The 22,137-nt window shown below is 48.6% G+C and overlaps 1 protein-coding gene across 6 annotated transcripts in view; it reads right to left on the bottom strand.

Annotated features, from left to right (window-relative positions):
* LOC138268383 (phospholipid-transporting ATPase IC-like) overlaps window positions 1-22,137 on the bottom strand; it is a 324,435-nt gene that overhangs the window by 36,444 nt on the left and 265,854 nt on the right. For all 6 annotated transcript variants that reach the window (XM_069217963.1, XM_069217965.1, XM_069217961.1 and 3 more), the window contains one exon: window positions 20,012-20,251. In XM_069217963.1, the coding sequence (XP_069074064.1) occupies window positions 20,012-20,251 (240 nt within the window). The remainder of the gene's footprint in view (window positions 1-20,011; window positions 20,252-22,137) is intronic.

Raw genomic sequence — 22,137 nt, 5'->3', positions numbered from 1 at the left:
TTGCCATGAGCAGGGTGAGATCAGCCCTGTCATAGTAGGGTTTCAGGCGGTTGACATGGAGCACCCTAAGGGGACTCCTGGCAGTGCCTAAGTCAACCAAGTAGGTGACTTCACCCTTCTTTTCAACAATTGTGTGGGGTCCACTCCATTTATCTTGGAGTGCTCTTGGGGCCACAGGCTCCAAGACCCACACTTTCTGCCCTGGTTGGTACTGAACCAAAACAGCCTTCTGATCATGCCATTGCTTCTGGAGCTCTTGGCTGGCCTGAAGGTTTTTACTGGCCTTTTTCATGTACTCAGCCATCCTTGATCTGAGGCCAAGTACATAATCCACAATATCCTGCTTAGGAGCTTTTAAAGGTTGTTCCCAACCCTCCTTTACAAGTGTGAGTGGACCCCTAACAGGGTGTCCAAAAAGAAGTTCAAAGGGGCTGAAGCCCACTCCTTTCTGGGGTACCTCCCTGTAGGCAAAAAGGAGGTATGGTAGAAGGATATCCCATCTCCTGCGGAGTTTTTCAGGGAGTCCCATAATCATGCCTTTGAGAGTTTTATTAAATCTCTCCACCAGTCCATTTGTTTGTGGATGATAGGGTGTTGTGCACTTGTAAGTTACACCACACTCCTTCCACATGGCCTTTAAGTATGCAGACATGAAATTGCTTCCCCTGTGTGATACTACTTCCTTTGGGAAGCCCACCCTGGAAAATATTCCCAGGAGGGCCTTTGCCACTGCAGGAGCTGTAGTGGTCCTTAAAGGAATAGCTTCAGGATATCTTGTGGCATGGTCCACTACCACCAAGATAAACCTATTGCCTGAAGCAGTAGGAGGGTCAAGGGGGCCAACTATGTCAACCCCTACCCTTTCAAAGGGAACCCCAACCACAGGCAGTGGGATAAGGGGTGCCTTTGGAGTGCCACCTGTCTTGCCACTGGCTTGACAGGTTTCACAGGACTTACAAAATTCTTTTGTGTCCTCAGACATCCTAGGCCAATGAAACAGTGGTACCAATCTGTCCCAAGTTTTCATTTGACCCAGGTGCCCAGCTAAGGGAATGTCATGTGCCAGTGTTAGGAGGAACTTTCTGTACTCCTGAGGGATCACTAATCTCCTGGCAGCTCCAGGTTTAGGATCCCTATGCTCAGTGTACAAGAGGTTGTCCTCCCAGTAAACTCTGTGTGAGTCACTGACATCCCCATTAGCCTGTTTGACAGCTTGCTGTCTGAGACCCTCTAATGTGGGACAGGTTTGCTGTGCCACACTCAGCTCCTCTCTGGCAGGCCCCCCTTCACCCAAAAGCTCAGCAGTGTCTGCTTCCAGCTCCTCTGGTGTAGGTTCTGCACAGGGAGGGAATTCTTCTTCCTCAGAAGTAGAATCCACTGTAGAGGGAGGGATAGTAGGAAGTGGTTTGCTTCTACTAGCCCTAGCTTTAGGGAGCACTTGGTCCATTGTTCCAGGATCCAAGCTTCCCTGTCCTTTTTGCTTTTTGGCCTGAGCCCTTGTCAAAGCAAAAATATGCCCTGGGATGCCCAGCATTGCTGCATGGGCCTCCAACTCCACATCTGACCAAGCTGATGTCTCCAAATCGTTCCCTAATAGACAGTCTACAGGTAAATCTGAAGCTACCACAACTTTCTTTGGACCAGATACCCCCCCCCAGTTGAGATTTACAACAGCCATGGGGTGGCTTTGTGTTATGTTGTGAGCATCGGTTACTTGGTACTGGTGTCCAAGTATGTGTTGTTCAGGGTGCACCAGTTTCTCAATCACCATTGTGACACTGGCACCTGTGTCCCTGTAGGCCTGGACCTCAACACCATTTATTAGGGTTAGTTGCTTGTACTTCTCCAAGTTATGGGGGCAAGCAACCAAAGTGGCTAAGTCAATAGCCCCTTCAGAGACTAAAGTAGCCTCTGTGGTCTCCCTAATTAGACCAACCCCAACTAAATTACCAAAAGTGAGCCCAGCTACTCCCTTGGATTGGCTATTAGTAGGTTTGCTCCCACCACCACTGCTATTAGTAGGGACACTAGGTGTAGCAGTAGGGGTTGTAGTGGTAGGAGCTGTGGTGCCTTTCTTTGGACAACTGGGATCTGTTGTCCAATGGCCTTTTATCTTACATAAATAGCACCATGGTTTCTTTTCCTTGTTCTGATTAAAGGAGGATTTGGGCCCACCACCCCCACCAGAGTGTTTTTGTGGGCCTGATGAAGACTCATTTTTAGATTTGTCCCCACCCTTGTCAGAAGACTTACCATCCTTCTTTTTGTTGCCATCTTTGTCACCCCCTGTATGAACTTTTCTGTTCACTCTTGTTCTGACCCATTTGTCTGCCTTCTTTCCCAATTCTTGGGGAGAGGTCAGATCAGAGTCCACCAAGTACTGGTGCAACAAATCAGACACACAATTATTAAGAATATGCTCTCTCAGGATCAAGTTATACAGGCTGTCATAATCAGTAACTTTACTGCCATGTAACCACCCCTCCAAGGCCTTCACTGCCTGGTCAATGAAATCAACCCAGTCTTGTGAAGACTCCTTTTTGGTATCTCTGAACTTTATCCTGTACTGTTCAGTGGTTAAGCCATAACCATCCAGGAGTGCATTCTTAAGAACTTGGAAATTGTTAGCATCATTTTCTTTTACAGTAAGGAGCCTATCCCTACCTTTTCCAGTAAATGATAGCCATAGGATAGCAGCCCACTGCTTTTGAGGGACATCCTGTACAGCACAGGCCCTCTCAAGTGCAGCAAACCACTTGTTAATGTCATCCCCCTCCTTGTAAGGGGGAACTATCTTATGCAGATTCCTGGAATCATGCTCTTTTGCAGGATGACTATGGGGAATACTGCTGCTGCCACCATGGGTATCTAAACCCATTTTCTGTCTTTCCCTCTCTATTTCTAAAGACTGTCTATCCAAATCCAGCTGTTGCTTCTTGTGCTTCAGTCTGGTTTGTTCCACTCTCAATCTATTGAGCTCCCTTTCTAACAATCTGTCATCAGGGTGGGTGGGAGGGACATTTCTAGATACAGAGGTATGATGGGAATGAACAGAAGGAGACCTGTCCCTTCTGACCTGTCCCTAACAGCTTGGCTACCAGCATAATGTGAGAGCACATCATCAGTATGATGTGATTCAACCTCTGTACCAACTATGCTAGACTGTCTAGTAATGGGCAGGCTGAGAAGTTTCTTTCCTGAACCTTTTCCTGGGGGAGTCCCTGGATCAGATTGAGAACCATTAGCTACTTTTTCTACAGATTGGGCACTTATGGCCTTATCCTGTACTCTAAGCATATTAATTAACAGTTCTAAGGAAGGATTCTTCCCTACACTCAAACCTCTCTCTATGCAGAGACTCCTTGCTCCTTTCCAGCTAAGGTGATCATATGCAAGTTTGGACAGTTCAACTTTTTGGCCTGTGCCAGACATTTTTAGAGAGAGTTAAAGTGATAGACAAAGAGAAAAAAGTTTTCAGAACTTTTTAGAAAGACAGAAAAAACTTTTTAAACTTTTAAGAACTTTTTGAAAGTTTAGAAGTACTTTTCAGCACTTAGAAAAGAGTGAAAAGAGGAAATGCAAAACTTTTTGGCTATGTGTATATACACTGACCTTGTTTTGTATATTTTTCTCTTATGAAAAGTACAATGACAAGAGTGGTAAGTAGTCTCAAAGCACTTATCCCACCGCTGCACAACCAATGTAGGAGGCTGGACTGGCTTGTAGTGAGTACCAAGGGGTACTTGCACCTTGCACCAGGCCCAGTTATCCCTTATTAGTGTATAGGGTGTCTAGCAGCTTAGGCTGATAGATAATGGTAGCTTAGCAGAGCAGCTTAGGCTGAACTAGGAGACGTGTGAAGCTACTACAGTACCACTTAGTGTCATATGCACAATATCATAAGAAAACACAATACACAGTTATACTAAAAATAAAGGTACTTTATTTTTATGACAATATGCCAAAGTATCTTAGAGTGTACCCTCAGTGAGAGGATAGGAAATATACACAAGATATATATACACAATAGCAAAAATATGCAGTATAGTCTTAGAAAACAGTGCAAACAATGTATAGTTACAATAGGATGCAATGGGGAAACATAGGGATAGGGGCAACACAAACCATATACTCCAAAAGTGGAAGGTGAACCACGAATGGACCCCAAACCTATGTGACCTTGTAGAGGGTCGCTGGGACTATTAGAAAATAGTGAGAGTTAGAAAAATAAACCTCCCCAAGACCCTGAAAAGTGAGTGCAAAGTGCACCAAAGTTCCCCTAAGGACAAAATAGTCGTGTTAGAGGGAGAATGCAAGGAAAACACAAATCAGCAATGCAACAACGATGGATTCCTGTCTGAGGGTACCTGTGGAACAAGGGGACCAAGTCCAAAAGTCACAAGCAGCTCGGAGATGGGCAGATGCCCAAGAAATGCCAGCGGTTGGTGCAAAGAAGCTCTTACTAGGCTGAAGAACTGTGAATACTGCAGGAACGACAAGGGCTAGAGACTTCCCCTTTGGAGGATGGATCCCCCACGCCTTGGAGAGTCGTGCAGAAGTGTTTTCCTGCCGGATGGACGCCAACAAGCCTTGCTACACGCAAATCGTGCGTTTGGCGTTTTTGGACGCTGCTGGGGCCCAGGAGGGACCAGAAGGTCGCAAATTGGACCTGCAGAGAGAGGGGACGTCGAGCAAGACAAAGAGCCCTCACTGAAGCAGGTAGCACCCGGAGAAGTGCCAGAAACAGGCACTACGAGGATGCGTGAAACGGTGCTCGCCGAAGTTGCACAAGGGAGTCCCACGTCGCCGGAGACCAACTTAGAAAGTCGTGCAATGCAGGTTAGAGTGCCGTGGACCCAGGCTTGGCTGTGCACGAAGGATTTCCGCCGGAAGTGCACAGGGGCCGGAGAAGCTTGCAAAGTCGCGGTTCCCAGCAATGCAGCCCAGCGAGGTGAGGCAAGGACTTACCTCCACCAAACTTGGGCTGAAGAGTCACTGGACTGTGGGGGTCACTTGGACGGTGTCGCTGGATTCGAGGGACCTCGCTCGTCGTGCTGAGAGGAGACCCAAGGGACCGGTAATGCAGCTTTTTGGTGCCTGCGGTTGCAGGGGGAAGATTCCGTCGACCCACGGGAGATTTCTTCGGAGCTTCTGGTGCAGAGAGGAGGCAGACTACCCCCACAGCATGCACAAGCAGGAAAACAGTCGAGAAGGCGGCAGGATCAGCGTTACAGAGTTGCAGTAGTCGTCTTTGCTACTATGTTGCAGGTTTGCAGGCTTCCAGCGCGGTCAGCGGTCGATTCCTTATCAGAAGGTGAAGAGGGAGATGCAGAGGAACTCGGCTGAGCTCGTGCATTCGTTATCTAAAGTTTCCCCAGAGACAGAGACCCTAAATAGCCAGAAAAGAGGGTTTGGCTACCTAGGAGAGAGGAAAGGCTACTAACACCTGAAGGAGCCTATCACAAGGAGTCTCTGACGTCACCTGGTGGCACTGGCCACTCAGAGCAGTCCAGTGTGCCAGCAGCACCTCTGTTTCCAAGATGGCAGAGGTCTGGAGCACACTGGAGGGGCTCTGGACACCTCCCAGGGGAGGTGCAGGTCAGGGGAGTGGTCACTCCCCTTTCCTTTGTCCAGTTTCGCGCCAGAGCAGGGGCTAAGGGGTCCCTGAACCGGTGTAGACTGGCTTATGCAGAATTGGGCACATCTGTGCCCAACAAAGCATTTCCAGAGGCTGGGGGAGGCTACTCCTCCCCTGCCTTCACACCATTTTCCAAAGGGAGAGGGTGTCACACCCTCTCTCAGAGGAAGTTCTTTGTTCTGCCATCCTGGGCCAGGCCTGGCTGGACCCCAGGAGGGCAGCTGCCTGTCTGAGGGGTTGGCAGCAGCAGCAGCTGCAGAGAAACCCCAGGAAGGGCAGTCTGGCAGTACCGGGGTCTGTGCTACAGACCACTGGGATCATGGAATTGTACCAACAATGCCAGGATGGCATAGAGGGGGCAATTCCATGATCATAGACATGTTACATGGCCATATTCGGAGTTACCATGGTGAAGCTACATATAGGTAGTGACCTATATGTAGTGCACGCGTGTAATGGTGTCCCCGCACTCACAAAGTTCAGTGAATTGGCTCTGAACAATGTGGGGGCACCTTGGCTAGTGCCAGGGTGCCCTCACACTAAGTAACTTTGCACCTAACCTTTACCAGGTAAAGGTTAGACTTATAGGTGACTTATAAGTTACTTAAGTGCAGTGAAAAATGGCTGTGAAATAACGTGGACGTTATTTCACTCAGGCTGCAGTGGCAGGCCTGTGTAAGAATTGTCAGAGCTCCCTATGGGTGGCAAAAGAAATGCTGCAGCCCATAGGGATCTCCTGGAACCCCAATACCCTGGGTACCTTAGTACCATATACTAGGGAATTATAAGGGTGTTCCAGTAAGCCAATGTAAATTGGTAAAAATGGTCACTAGCCTGTCAGTGACAATTTGGAAAGAAATGAGAGAGCATAACCACTGAGGTTCTGATTAGCAGAGCCTCAGTGAGACAGTTAGTCACTACACAGGTAACACATTCAGGCACACTTATGAGCACTGGGGCCCTGGGTTACCAGGGTCCCAGTGACACATACAACTAAAACAACATATATACAGTGAAAAATGGGGGTAACATGCCAGGCAAGATGGTACTTTCCTACACTAGGATGTACATATTTCCTGAGGCTGTGGGAGGTTCCAGTGGACCAACTATGTCCACACCCACTCTTTCAAAGGGGACCCCCACCACTGGAAGTGGAATGAGGGGGGCCTTTGGGTGCCCACCTGTCTTACCACTGGATTGACAGGTGGGGCAGGAGAGGCAAAACTCCTTAACCTTCTGGGACATATTGGGCCAGTAGAAGTGGTTGACTAACCTCTCCCACGTCTTGGTTTGTCCCAAATGCCCAGCAAGGGGAATATCATGGGCTAAGGTCAGAATAAACTCTCTGAACGACTGAGGCACTACCACTCTCCTAGTGGCACCAGGTTTGGGGTCTCTGGCCTCAGTGTACAGGAGTCCATCTTCCCAATAGACCCTATGTGTTCCATTTTTCTTGCCCTTGGACTCTTCAGCAGCTTGCTGCCTAAGGCCTTCAAGAGAGGGACAGGTTTCTTGTCCCTTACACAGCTCCTCCCTTGAGGGTCCCCCTGGGCCTAAGAGCTCAACCTGATAAGGTTCAAGCTCCAAAGGCTCAGTTCCCTCAGAGGGCAGAACTTCTTCCTGAGAAGAGAGGTTCTCTTTTTCTGACTGTGTTGCAGTTGGTTTCCCAACTGACTTTCCTTTTCTCTTGGTAGGCTGGGCCATTTTTCCAGACTCCAGCTCTACTTTTTCCCCCTGTGTCTTGCATTGTGCTCTTGTTTTTACACACACCAGTTCAGGGATACCCAGCATGGCTGCATGGGTTTTTAGTTCTACCTCAGCCCATGCTGAGGACTCCAGGTCATTTCCAAGCAGACAGTCTACTGGGATGTTTGAGGAGACCACCACCTGTTTCAGGCCATTGACCCCTCCCCATTCTAAAGTTACCATTGCCATGGGATGTGCTTTAGTCTGATTGTCAGCGTTGGTGACTGTATAAGTTTTTCCAGTCAAGTATTGGCCAGGGGAAACCAGTTTCTCTGTCACCATGGTGACACTGGCACCTGTATCCCTCAGGCCTTCTACACTTGTCCCATTAATAAAGAGCTGCTGCCTGTATTTTTGCATGTTAGGCAGCCAGGCAGCTAGTGTGGCTAAATCCACCCCACCCTCAGAGACTAGAGTAGCTTCAGTGTGGACCCTGATTTGCTCTGGGCACACTGTTGATCCCACTTGGAGACTAGCCTTTCCAGTGTTACCTGGATTGGAGTTTGGAGTGGAACTTTTCTTGGGACAGGCCTTGTCTCCAGTTTGGTGTCCAGACTGACTACAGTTTCGACACCAGGCCTTTTTGGGATCAAAGTTTTTACCCTTGTACCCAGGATTGTTTTGTGAAGAGGCTCTGGGCCCACCCTCCTGTGCAGGTTTTTGGGGGCCTGTAGAAGACTCTTTACTATTTTTATTTTTGGCTGTCTCACCACCTTTCCCCTGGGGAGGTTTTGTGACCCCTTTCTTTTGGTCACCCCCTGTGGAAGTTTTGGACACCCTAGTCTTGACCCAATGGTCCGCCTTCTTTCCCAATTCTTGGGGAGAAATTGGGCCTAGGTCTACCAGATGCTGATGCAGTTTGTCATTGAAACAATTACTTAACAGGTGTTCTTTCACAAATAAATTGTACAGCCCATCATAATTACTTACACCACTGCCTTGAATCCAACCATCTAGTGTTTTTACTGAGTAGTCTACAAAGTCAACCCAGGTCTGGCTCGAGGATTTTTGAGCCCCCCTGAATCTAATCCTATACTCCTCAGTGCAGAATCCAAAGCCCTCAATCAGGGTACCCTTCATTAGGTCATAAGATTCTGCATCTTTTCCAGAGAGTGTGAGGAGTCTATCCCTACACTTTCCTGTGAACATTTCCCAAAGGAGAGCACCCCAGTGAGATCTGTTCACTTTTCTGGTTACACAAGCCCTCTCAAAAGCTGTGAACCATTTGGTGATGTCATCACCATCTTCATATTTAGTTACAATCCCTTTAGGGATTTTCAACATGTCAGGAGAATCTCTGACCCTATTTATGTTGCTGCCACCATTGATGGGTCCTAGGCCCATCTCTTGTCTTTCCCTCTCTATGGCTAGGATCTGTCTTTCCAAAGCCAATCTTTTGGCCATCCTGGCTAACTGGATGTCCTCTTCACTGGAGTTATCCTCAGTGATTTCATAGTTGTTGGTCCCTCCTGTGAGGGAACCAGCATCTCTGACTATTATTTGTGGAGTCAGGGCTTGAGAAGCCCTGCTCTCCCTAAGTAGGACTGGAGGGGGGGAATTTCCCTCCAAGTCACTATCTTCATCCTCTGTGTTGCCATTCTCAGAGGGGTTGGCCTTTTCAAACTCAGCCAAAAGCTCCTGGAGCTGTACTTTGGTAGGTTTGGGGCCCATTGCTATTTTCTTTAGTTTACAGAGTGACCTTAGCTCTCTCATCTGTAGATGGAGGTAAGGTGTGGTGTCGAGTTCCACCACAGTCACATCTGTGCTAGACATTTTGCTTCTAAAAGTTGGAATACTTTTTAAGAATCTAAAACTGGTTCTAGAATCTAATTCAACCTTTTACAAACTTTTAAACTCTAAAAGAAATGCTAAACAGGATCTAACACAAGGCCCTAGCAGGTCTTTTAAGAATTTAGAAAACTTTTCAAATTGCAAAAATCAATTTCTAATGACAATTTTGGAATTTGTCGTGTGATCAGGTATTGGCTGAGTAGTCCAGCAAATGCAAAGTCTTGTACCCCACAGCTGATCCACCAATGTAGGAAGTTGGCTCTGTATGTGCTATTTCAAAGTAAGGAATAGCATGCACAGAGTCCAAGGGTTCCCCTTAGAGGTAAAATAGTGGTAAAAATAGATAATACTAATGCTCTATTTTGTGGTAGTGTGGTCGAGCAGTAGGCTTATCCAAGGAGTAGTGTTAAGCATTTGTTGTACATACACATAGACAATAAATGAGGTACACACACTCAGAGACAAATCCAGCCAATAGGTTTTGTTATAGAAAAATATATTTTCTTAGTTTATTTTAAGAACCACAGGTTCAAATTTAACATGTAATATCTTGTTTGAAAGGTATTGCAGGTAAGTACATTAGGAACTTTGAATCATTTCAATTGCATGTATACTTTTCAAGTTATTCACAAATAGTTACTTTAAAAGTGGACACTTAGTGCAATTTTCACAGTTCCTGGGGGAGGTAAGTTTTTGTTAGTTTTACCAGGTAAGTAAGACACTTACAGGGTTCAGTTCTTGGTCCAAGGTAGCCCACCGTTGGGGGTTCAGAGCAACCCCAAAGTTACCACACCAGCAGCTCAGGGCCGGTCAGGTGCAGAGTTCAAAGTGGTGCCCAAAACGCATAGGCTATAATGGAGAGAAGGGGGTGCCCCGGTTCCGGTCTGCTTGCAGGTAAGTACCCGCGTCTTCGGAGGGCAGACCAGGGGGGTTTTGTAGGGCACCGGGGGGGACACAAGCCCACACAGAAATTTCACCCTCAGCGGCGCGGGGGCGGCCGGGTGCAGTGTTAGAACAAGCGCCGGGTTCGCAATGTAAGTCAATGAGAGATCAAGGGATCTCTTCAGCGCTGCAGGCAGGCAAGGGGGGGCTTCCTCGGGGAAACCTCCACTTGGGCAAGGGAGAGGGACTCCTGGGGGTCACGTCTGCAGTGAAAGTCCGGTCCTTCAGGTCCTGGGGGCTGCGGGTGCAGGGTCTTTTCCAGGCGTCGGGACTTAGGTTTCAGAGAGTCGCGGTCAGGGGAAGCCTCGGGATTCCCTCTGCAGGCGGCGCTGTGGGGGCTCAGGGGGGACAGGTTTTGGTACTCACAGTCGTAGAGTAGTCCGGGGGTCCTCCCTGAGGTGTTGGTTCTCCACCAGCCGAGTCGGGGTCGCCGGGTGCAGTGTTGCAAGTCTCACGCTTCTTGCGGGGAGATTGCAGGGTTCTTTAAAGCTGCTCCTTTGGATAAAGTTGCAGTCTTTTTGGAGCAGGTCCGCTGTCCTCGGGAGTTTCTTGTCGTCGTCGAAGCAGGGCAGTCCTCAGAGGATTCAGAGGTCGCTGGTCCCTTTGGAAGGCGTCGCTGGAGCAGAGTTCTTTGGAAGGCAGGAGACAGGCCGGTGAGTTTCTGGAGCCAAGGCAGTTGTTGTCTTCTGGTCTTCCTCTGCAGGGGTTTTCAGCTAGGCAGTCCTTCTTCTTGTTGTTGCAGGAATCTAATTTTCTAGGGTTCAGGGTAGCCCTTAAATACTAAATTTAAGGGCGTGTTTAGGTCTGGGGGGTTAGTAGCCAATGGCTACTAGCCCTGAGGGTGAGTACACCCTCTTTGTGCCTCCTCCCAAGGGGAGGGGGTCACATCCCTAATCCTATTGGGGGAATCCTCCATCTGCAAGATGGAGGATTTCTAAAAGTTAGAGTCACCTCAGCTCAGGACACCTTAGGGGCTGTCCTGACTGGCCAGTGACTCCTCCTTGTTATTCTCATTATTTTCTCCGGCCTTGCCGCCAAAAGTGGGGGCCGGGGCCGGAGGGGGCGGGCAACTCCACTAGCTGGAGTGTCCTGCGGTGCTGTGACAAAGGGGTGAGCCTTTGAGGCTCACCGCCAGGTGTTACAGCTCCTGCCTGGGGGAGGTGTTAGCATCTCCACCCAGTGCAGGCTTTGTTACTGGCCTCAGAGTGACAAAGGCACTCTCCCCATGGGGCCAGCAACATGTCTCTAGTGTGGCAGGCTGCTGGAACTAGTCAGCCTACACAGACAGTCGGTTAAGTTTCAGGGGGCACCTCTAAGGTGCCCTCTGTGGTGTATTTTACAATAAAATGTACACTGGCATCAGTGTGCATTTATTGTGCTGAGAAGTTTGATACCAAACTTCCCAGTTTTCAGTGTAGCCATTATGGTGCTGTGGAGTTCGTGTTTGACAGACTCCCAGACCATATACTCTTATGGCTACCCTGCACTTACAATGTCTAAGGTTTTGCTTAGACACTGTAGGGGTACCATGCTCATGCACTGGTACCCTCACCTATGGTATAGTGCACCCTGCCTTAGGGCTGTAAGGCCTGCTAGAGGGGTGACTGACCTATACTTGCATAGGCAGTGAGAGGCTGGCATGGCACCCTGAGGGGAGTGCCATGTCGACTTACTCGTTTTGTTCTCACTAGCACACACAAGCTGGCAAGCAGAGTGTCTGTGCTGAGTGAGAGGTCTCCAGGGTGGCATAAGGCATGCTGCAGCCCTTAGAGACCTTCCTTGGCATCAGGGCCCTTGGTACTAGAAGTACCAGTTACAAGGGACTTATCTGGATGCCAGGGTCTGCCAATTGTGGATACAAAAGTACAGGTTAGGGAAAGAACACTGGTGCTGGGGCCTGGTTAGCAGGCCTCAGCACACTTTCAATTGTAAACATAGCATCAGCAAAGGCAAAAAGTCAGGGGGCAACCATGCCAAGGAGGCATTTCCTTACAAGCGGTGAACGGAGACCAGTAGGGAATGCACCGTCCTCCACCACCGCATCCAAGAAGGTACAAATTCAGAGCGTGATAGACGGGAGTATTCCTCATTCAATTAGTAAACCAAGTATGGCAAGGAATGAGAAAGGGAACCCAAAGGATGTCAGTGTCACTGCATTTCTTTTCGCTTCCGTTATAGTACATGAAACATTGAGGTTTCTACTATATGTTAATACAAAATAAATCTTAAAGTGTGATATTTAGGGTGTATACCCCAGAAGCACACAACTTTCAGGTGCACACGGAGGAAACCCAGAGATCAACGAATACAACTAAAGCCCAACAAACATACAAGCATCGACGCATAAAGACCAGCAAAGGTACATGCATCCATGCTTAAAGACAAGTAAACATACATGCATCAGTGCACAAAGACCAGCTCACATGCAGCCATCCATTCATAAAGACCAATTAACAGGCAGGCATCCATGCCTAAAGACCAGCTCACATGCAGGCATCCGTACATCAAGACCAGCTAACATGCAGGCGTCCATACATAAAGACCAGCAAACCTACAGGCATCCGTGCCTAAAGACCAACAAACATACAGACATCTGTGCACAAAGACCAGCTCACATGCAGGCATCTATTCATAAAGAACAGCTGACATGCAGCCATCCATTCATAAAGACCAGCTAACATGCAGGCATCCATGGATCAAGACCAGCTCACATGCAGGCATCCATGCATAAAGACCAGCTCACATGCAGGCATCCGTACATCAAGACCAGCTAACATGCAGGCGTCCATACATAAAGACCAGCAAACCTACAGGCATCCGTGCCTAAAGACAAGCAAACATACATGTACCAGTGCACAAAGACCAGCTCACATGCAGGCATCCATTCATAAAGAACAGCTGACATGCAGCCATCCATTCATAAAGACCAGCTAACATGCAGGCATCCATGGATCAAGACCAGCTCACATGCAGGCATCCGTGCATAAAGACCAGCTCAAATGCAGGCATCCGTGCATAAAGACCAGCAAATATGCAGGCATCCGTGCACAAAGATCAGCTCACATGCAGGCATCCATTCATAAAGACCAGCTCACATGCAGGCATCCGTGCACAAAGACCAGCTCACATGCAGGCATCCATTCATAAAGACCAGCTAACATGCAGCCATCCATTCATAAAGACCAGCTCACATTCAGGCATCCGTGCATAAAGACCAGCTAATATGCAGGCATCCGTGCACAAAGATCAGCTCACATGCAGGCATCCATTCATAAAGACCAGCTCACATGCAGGCATCCATGCACAAATACCAGCTCACATCCAGGCATCCATTCATAAAGACCAGTTAACATGCAGGCATCTGTGCATAAAAACCAGCTAACATGCAGTCATCCATTCAGAAAGACCAGCAAAAATACAGGCATCCATGCATAAAGACCTGCAAACCTACATGCGTGCATGTAAGCATTAAGACAAGCAAAAATACAGGCATCCATGCAAAAAGACAAGCAAACATACATGCATCAGTGAACAAAGACCAGCTCACATATAGGCATTCATTCATAAAGGCCAGCTGACATACAGGCTTCTGTGCATAAAGACTGGCTGACATGCAGTCATTTATGCATAAAGACCAGCAAACATACAAGCATCCATGCATAAAGACCAACAAAAATACAGGCATCCACACATAAAGACAAGCAAACATACATGCATCAGTGCACAAAGACCAGCTTGCACGCAGGCACCCATGCATAAAGACCACCAAATATACAGGCATCTATGCAAAAAGATCAGCCAAAATTCTGGCATCCATATATAAAGACAAACAAACATACATGCATCAGTGTACAAAGACTAGCTAACATGTAGGCATTCATTCATAAAGACCAGCTAACATGCAAGCATCCTTGCATAAAGACCAGCTAACATGCAGCCATCCGTGCATAGAGACCAGCAAACATACAGGCATCCGTGCAAAAAGACCAGCAAAAATACAGGCATCCATGCAAAAAGACAAGCAAAAATACATGCATCAGAGCACAAAAAACAGCTCACATGAAGGCATCCATTCATAAAGAGTAGCTAACATGCAGGCATCCATGCATAAACACCAACAAACATACAGGTTTCCATGCAGAAACACCAGCAAAGATACAGGCATCCATGCATAAAGACAAGCAAACATACATGCATCAGTACACAAAGACAAGCTCACATGAGGGAATCCATGCACAAAGACCAGCACACATGCAGCCATCCATTCATAAAGACCAGCTCACATGCAAGCATCCATTCATAAAGAGTAGCTAACATGCAGGCATCCGTGCATAAAGACCAGCAAACATACAGGCATCCATGCATGAAGACCAGCAAACATACAGGTATCCATGCATAAAGACCAGCAAAGATACAGGCATCCATGCATAAAGACCAGCTAACATACAGGCATCCATACATAAAGACCAGCAAACATACAGGCATCCACGCTTTAAGACCAACAAATACGTAGGCATCATACATAAAGACCAGCAAACATGCAGGCACCCACTCATAATGATCAGCAAACCTGCAGGCATCCATGCATATAGGCCAGCAAACATGAAGGCATTCATGCATAAAGAATGGCAAACATGCAGGCATCCATGCCAGCTGACCAGCAAACATAAAGGCATCCTTGTACATTGACCAGCAAACATGCAGGCATCCATGCAGGAAGACCAGTCGACATGTAGGCATCCAAGCATAAATACCAGCTAACATGCAGGCATTCATACATTAAGACCATCAAACATACAGGCATCCTCGCATAAAGACCAACAAATAAGTAGGCAGCATACATAAAGACCAACAAACATGCAGGCACCCACGCATAAAGATCAGCAAACCTGCAGGCATCCATGCAGAAAGACCAGCAAACATGCAGACATTCATGCAGTAAGATCAGCAAACATGCAGGCATCCATACATACTGACCAGCAAACATAAAGGCTTCCTTGCACATACACCAGCAAACATACAGGCATTCATGCAGGAAGACCAGTCGACATGTAGGCATCCAAGGACACAGACCAAAAAACATGCAGGCATTCATGAATAAAGACAAACAAACATATAGGCTTTCAAGCACTAAGCCCAGAAAGCATGCAGAAATCCATGCATAAAAGCCAGCACACATGGAGGCATCCATTCATAAAGATACAGCAAACATACAGGCATACGTGCATAAATGCCAGCAAACCTGTATGTTTGCTGGCATTTATTCATGGATGCCTGCATAAAGACCAACAAACATGAAGGCATCTACGCATAAAGACCAGCAAAGACACAGGTAATCATGCATAAAGACCAGCAGAGATGCAGGCATCCATGCATAAAGACCAGCTAACATGCAGGCATCCACTCATATAGACCATCAAACATGCAGGCATCCACGCATAAAGGTCAGCAAACATGTAGGCATCCATGCATAAACACCAGACAAACATGCAGGCACCCATGCATAAAGACCAGACAAACATGCAGGCATCCATGCATAAAGACCAGACAAACATGCAGGCATGCATGCATAAAGACCATACAGGCTTTAGTGCAGAAAGACCAGCAAACATGCAGGAATCCATGCATAAAGACCAGCAAACATGCAGGCATACATGCATCAGGACCAGACAAACATGCAGGCATCCATACATAAAAACCCACAAACATACAGGCATTCACACATAAAGACGAGCAAACATGCACTCATTAACACAGGCAAACTGAAAGTAGTAGTACACATTCAGGTGCAGTTATTGGCACACCAATGGATGCTTCTGCAGAGCACAGATTAGAAAGCAGCAAGGGGGATATGGTAGAGAGCACAGGGAGAGCTCTGGGTGAGATTCCAGGGGAGCTCTGGGTACGATCTCAGGGAAGCACTCGGTGAGATCTCAGAGGAGAACTGGGTGAGATCTCAGGGGAGCACTGGGTGATGCTTCTCGGGTAAGTACACGGTAAAGTGCTTCAAGGGAGCACCAGTGATGCATCTAAGTGGTGCACAGGGTCAAGCGCCTCAGGGGTGCATTAGATGAAGTGCCTCAGAAAGGCACCGGGTAATACTTCTCAGATGCAGCAAATGTTTGATGCAGCCCTGGCGTGCACTGGGACATGAGCCTCAGGGAATCATGAGGTGATGTGCTTCTGAGGTGCACTGAGTCATGCGCCTCAGGGGTGCATTTGGTATTATGCCTTTGAGGTGCACCAGGTAATGCTTCTCAGGGTGCAATGAATAGCTGATAAGGCCCTGGGATGCACTGGATCATGAGCCCCAGGGGTGCATTAGGTGATGCAACTCTGAGGTGTACGGGATCAATGTGCTTCACGGGTGCATTATGTGATGTGCCTCTGAGGGGCACTGGGTAACGCTTCTCAGGAGTGCACCTCAGGAGTCATGTACTTCAGTAGTGCACTGAGATTTAAACCTTTGATTGTGCAGAGGCCAGGCATCTCTAGGGTGACTTAGGGGGTCATTATGACCCCGGTGGTCGGTGTTATAGTGGCGGTAGTACTGCCAACATGCTGGCGGTACATACCGCCATATTATGACATTGGCGGTTTGGCAAAAGCCAAACCGCCAATGCACCACACCGACCGCCACAGTGGTAACGACCGCCGGGCTGGAGACTACAGTCTCCAGCCCGGCGGCTGTCACTAGGCTACCCACGGGAATATGACCCTGCCCACTGCCATGGTTTCCGTGGCTTTTTTGATTGCCACAAAAACCATGGCGGTAGGCACTATCAGTGTCAGGGAATTTCTTCCCTGGCAATGATAGGGGTGTCCCCTACCCCTCTCCCCCTCCCCAGAGTCATCCCCCACCCTCCACCTCCCCCTTCCTACCCCCACGCACACCTACATGCACAGACATACACACACACATACCCACGTTCACCCACGCATGCATACATCCATACACGCACATCAACATACATACAAGCACACACGCATTCACACATCACAACATACATGCACACTCACATTCATTCATGCACACACACATTTCACACTCCCCACACCCGCATGAATGCACACAGAAACATACACACACACACCCCAGCCCCTCCACTGTCGGAGCACCCGACTTACCTGCTTGCAGGGGGTCCTCCGGCAGGAGATAGGAAGGGGCACTGCCAGCAGCAGCGTCTGCCAGCAGAACACCGCCAGGCCGTATCATGGATCATGATACGGTCGGCGGCGGTCTACTGGCGTGGGGCTGCTGCTGGCAGCCGCGCCACCTTACTGCTGTCCACCACCATGACCGTAGCTGGAATTCCACCAGCCTTCTGGCAGAATTCTGGCTACGGTCATAATATGGCAGTCGGCTGGTAGCCACAGCGACAGTATTTTGGCGGCCATCGCCGTAGTGGTAGGTGGCATTTACCACCTATGTCATAATGAGGGCCTTAGTGATCTGCCAATTTGGGTGCGCTGAGTCAAGCACTTAGCGGTGCCACAAGTGATGTGTCTCAGGAGTGCAGTGGATGATGAGCCTCAGAGGCATACTGCGTGATGTGACTCAGGAGTGCAGTGGATGATCAGCCTCAGAGGCATACTGTGTGGTATGGCTTAGGAGTGCAGAGGATGATAAGCCTCACAGGAATACTGCGTGATGTGGCTCAGGAGTGCAGTGGATGAGGAGCCTCAGTGGTATACTGCGTGGTGTGTCTCAGGAGGGCAGTGGATGATGAGCCTCAGAGGCATACTGGGTGATGTGGCTCAGGAGGGCAGTGAATGATGAGCCTCAGAGGCATACTGTGTGGTGTGTCTCAGGAGTGCAGTGGATGAGGAGCCTCAGAGGTATACTGCCTGGTGTATTTCCAGAGTGCAGAGGATGGTGAGCCTCAGAGACATACTGCGTGGTATGTCTCGTGGTGTGTCTCAGGAGTGCAGTGGATGGTGAGCCTCAGAGGCATACTGCGTGGTGTGTCTCTTGGTGTGTCTCAGGAGTGCAGTGGATGAGGAGCATAAGAAGTATACTGCGTGGTGTGTCTCAGGAGTGCAGTGGATGGTGAGCCTCAGAGGCATACTGCGTGGTATGTCTCGTGGTGTGTCTCAGGAGTGCAGTGGATGAGGAGCCTCAGAGGTATACTGTGTGGTGTGTCTCAGGAGGGCAGTTGATGATGAGCCTCAGAGGCATACTGCGTGGTGTGTCTCAGGAGTGCAGTGGATGGTGAGCCTCAGAGGCAAACTGCGTGGTGTGTCTCGTGGTGTGTCTCAGGAGTGCAGTGGATAATGAGCCTCAGAGGCATACTGCGTGGTGTGTCTCAGGAGTGCAGTGGATGATGAGCCTCAGAGGTATACTGCGTGGTGTGTCTCAGGAGTGCAGTGGATGGTGAGCCTCAGAGGCATACTGCGTGGTGTGTCTCGTGGTGTGTCTCAGGAGTGCAGTGGATGAGGAGCCTCAGAGGTATACTGCGTGGTGTGTCTCAGGAGTGCAGTGGATGGTGAGCCTCAGAGGCATACTGCGTGGTGTGTCTCAGGAGTGCAGTGGATGATGAGCCTCAGAGGCATACTGCGTGGTGTGTCTCAGGAGTGCAGTGGATGGTGAGCCTCAGAGGCATACTGCGTGGTGTGTCTCGTGGTGTGTCTCAGGAGTGCAGTGGATGGTGAGCCTCAGAGGCATACTGCGTGGTGTGTCTCAGGAGTGCAGTGGATGAGGAGCCTCAGAGGTATACTGCGTGGTGTGTCTCAGGAGTGCAGTGGATGATGAGCCTCAGAGGCATACTGCGTGGTGTGTCTCAGGAGTGCAGTGGATAAGGAGCCTCAGAGGTATACTGCGTGGTGTATCTCCGGAGTGCAGAGGATGGTGAGCCTCAGAGGCATACTGCATGGTGTGTCTCGTGGTGTGTCTCAGGAGTGCAGAGGATGGTGAGCCTCAGAGACATACTGCGTGGTGTGTCTCAGGAGTCCAGTGGATGAGGAGCCTCAGAGGTATACTGCCTGGTGTATCTCCAGAGTGCAGAGGATGGTGAGCCTCAGAGGCATACTGTGTGGTGTGTCTCAGGAGTGCAGTGGATGAGGAGCCTCGGAGCCTCAGAGGTATACTGCGTGATGTGTCTCAGGAGGGCAGTGGATAATGAGCCTCAGAGGCATACTGCGTGATGTGTCTCAGGAGGGCAGTGGATGAGGAGCCTCAGAGCCATACTGCGTGATGTCTTTCGGGAGTACATTGGCTCAGGTGTATACGGTGTCATGTACATTAGGGATGCGCACTATGATGAGTCACCGGTGTGCAGAGGGTTGTGCATCTATCAGTGGCACTAGGTGATGTGTGTCTGGACTCAGATGGGAGGTGCAACTCAGGGGTGTACCAGGTTCTGTGCTCGAGTGGTGGGCTGGGTGACGCATCACAGATGTGCACATGGTCCTGTAGCTCAAGGGTGGACCAGGTCTTGAGCCTCGGGCGCAGTCAGTGACGTGTTGCAGTTGTGCACTGGATGATGTGTCTGAGGAGTGCAGTGGCTGATGTGACTCAGGTTATGAAGCTCACAGTTCTGGCACGGGTAGTGCCCCTCAGAGATGACACAAATCATGTGCTCCAGAGGTGCACTGGCTCATGCGGACGTGGTCATGCATCATAGGGGTGTAGAACACAAATCAATTCTGAAATCATATAAAAGCATGTTTAACTATCAGTAACTGTGCAGTACAAATACTTTATAAGAAGTTACCTGCAGGTGAAATGTTATTTACATAGTGACAGGTTATTTTGTCTGATCTAGCGGCGCCTCAATACCTCGCTCATATATCCAATCAGGACCACAGCTGGGATACTTTATTTTTACTTTGACTACTTGTGGTAGAATGTCATTAGATGAGGTTGTAACTCCCATTACCTATACGTGCTCTCACCTCAATAGTAGTTGCAAGAACTACCGCTGTGCTGATGGTCACAGAGAAGACTTTCATGTCACAAATCCCATCTGGTCCCGCAGTGTCCCAGAAGGCCCCAAAGGGCACGAAGAAGGTCACTAAGGACGTGAAAGCGCCGTACATGATGGCCCGCAGGAAGAGCCGGTAGTTGAAGAGGGAGTCTGTCTGGCCAACACGGTAGAGTTCTGGCAGCCGAAGGCTGGTCTTGGCCCCCACATCCTGAGAGCCAATAAAAGCAAAGGAGACAGGCCGAGTTAGAGTGTGTAAGGAAGGTGTCACAATAAGGTAAGGGGACTACCACCATCCTTCTCCCTCCCACTACTCATTACTCTATGACCTTTGACCCACAGCAAGGACTGATAAATGGACAATAACAAAAGTATTGACTTTTCCTCAGAAATATTAAAATAATCTACCTGATTTCACTAAAAAATTACATTACTTGTGTTTCAAATTCTCTTGATTCAGAAAAGCAGCTCTTCATCTTATAATAACAGATACATGCAGGGATGAGCAGATCTTTTGGCTGTGCTTGTCACCTGCCCCTGGAGCTCTGGACAAATAGTCCTTAGTCTGGTCTTCATCAGTAGGAGTACTTCACTCTAACTCAAAGTCGTTTTCAGGTGTGCTAGTCGACATAGTTCTATGGAACCAAAGCAAAACTACAATGACAAGAGGACCTCCCTTTGTTATATAAATTCAAGAACAGAAGACAGCAGCCTTGATGACCTGGAGGTAGTAGTCACTCTACCCAGTCCTGGAGTAGGTGCTTCCTGAATAGACTAGAAAGCTTTCTGCACCCATATGTCTTCTGGCTTTACAGAAAATAGAGTTATTTGCAGATGGGAGCCACAAAGTAGCCTACTTTCTCCCTCATTCGCCCTTTACTGTGCATATCTGATCTACGCTCTGCTTGTGTAGTGGAAGTGACATCACGTAACCTTAGACAGCTGATGATGTCACAGTATTGAACTCTTGCACCCCTTTGCCTCCTTAACAGAGCTCTGCTTGCTCCCGAGGGTCTGGTGGGAGGACACGTTGCAGACATTACAGAAAGTAAAGATGTTATTACAGCCATCTTCTTTACTTTCTGTACCAGCTGTTCATGTCATAAACCCAGACTAGGGGCTGCAATGGTTGTGTCATAGGCACCAAAAGGAAAACCATGGGTATCACTTCATTGATGTTCCTGGTGCCCTGCCAGAATGAGTGGACCAGCTGAGGTTAGGAGAGGAAGATGCAGAGGAACAGTGAAGCAGTATCCCAAGGCCCTAGGTGTTAGGGCAAGCATTGCATTTAGAACGAGGAAGATCACAAAGTCAGGAGACTAGGCCCTTGGCCATCCTAGGGTCTCACTCTCAGCTGCGAGCCCTCTCTGGCGTGAAGGAGGCCCTCTCTCACTCTCGCCCCAATTCCTTGCAGAGAATCCTTTAGCTGAGGATTTGTCACTTTCTCCTCAAATCGGCAGGGGCGTGGCTTGGTCAGTAAGAGCTTTAGATTTCCCAACAAATTTCACTAGCAGGGCACATGAGGGGGTCTAAAATGGCAGTGGGTAAGGATTGGCAGGGGTAGTAAGTGAGAGAAAACGCAATATGTTGTAAAATAACCAATATTTTTGAAGACTTTCAAAGTAGAGAGTGGGAGAGAGTGTGTGTGTTTGTTGTCTGTGTTTATATTATAATCCCTGGTGAAATCTGGCAGATACCTTTACATACCCGACTGAAAACATCTGTACCCAACTAGTTATCAGGAAGTGCATTTAATTTATTAAGTAGGTGTGACATCCCAAACACCCTCCCTGAAGCTACGCCCCTGCAAATCGGAACATTTTTCAATGTCACCTTCTGTCTGCTCCAGTCGAGGGGCTTCTCTTAAAATGGAGGAGCCAGGGCAAAGGTCAATCAGGCACCCACTTTCTCCTCAAACACAAACCGAAAGAGGAAGAACACTCTGCCCCCGGCTAGTAAATAAACGGTCTGGGTAGTGTGCTTGTTTTGAACGTTTGTGCCATTCTAGTAAGTCATAATTATTGACCGCTGTCACAGAATTTACTTCAGAAGTGGTGAGTTGGCTGGGTCGAATTTTAGTAGGTGCTCAGTTTGGTT

The sequence above is a fragment of the Pleurodeles waltl genome, chromosome 12 (genome assembly GCF_031143425.1).
Source record: "Pleurodeles waltl isolate 20211129_DDA chromosome 12, aPleWal1.hap1.20221129, whole genome shotgun sequence".
In the NCBI taxonomy this organism is placed as follows: Eukaryota; Metazoa; Chordata; class Amphibia; order Caudata; family Salamandridae; genus Pleurodeles; species Pleurodeles waltl.
Note: the sequence above shows the minus strand (reverse complement) of the source record. Positions and strands in the feature narration are given on the sequence as shown.